Source organism: Myotis brandtii, unplaced genomic scaffold, assembly GCF_000412655.1.
Source record: "Myotis brandtii unplaced genomic scaffold, ASM41265v1 scaffold1408, whole genome shotgun sequence".
Taxonomy (NCBI): domain Eukaryota; kingdom Metazoa; phylum Chordata; class Mammalia; order Chiroptera; family Vespertilionidae; genus Myotis; species Myotis brandtii.
Window position 1 is genome coordinate 759,571 of NW_005355029.1, and position 232 is coordinate 759,802.

At 70.7% G+C, this 232-nt stretch overlaps 1 protein-coding gene across 1 annotated transcript in view; it reads right to left on the reverse strand.

Moving 5' to 3' along the window:
• The window catches only part of INTS1 (integrator complex subunit 1), a gene marked incomplete at both ends in the record, with an annotated part of 23,916 nt that overhangs the window by 5,354 nt on the left and 18,330 nt on the right, over positions 1-232 (reverse strand). The window contains one exon of the mRNA XM_014535274.1: positions 99-229. Within this exon, the coding sequence (XP_014390760.1) occupies positions 99-229 (131 nt within the window). The remainder of the gene's footprint in view (positions 1-98; positions 230-232) is intronic.

Consider the following 232-nt stretch of genomic DNA (forward strand, 5'->3'; position numbering starts at 1 on the left):
ACGGGGGTAAGGGGGGGTGAGGGCCAGGGCGCCCCCTGCTGCCAGGGCCGAGCCCAGCTCACACTGTGGCGCTCCCATCAGCGCAGGGACACCCTCACCTGTCACCCCACTGCTGGATGCAGCCGGTCAGGTGCGCCGTCACCTTCCTGATGCTGTCGTCGTCCCCACGGCAGCAGCTGAGCAGCAGGGGCAGCCGGGCCTGAAGGAGGTCGCCGTCCTGGCTCCTGGTCTC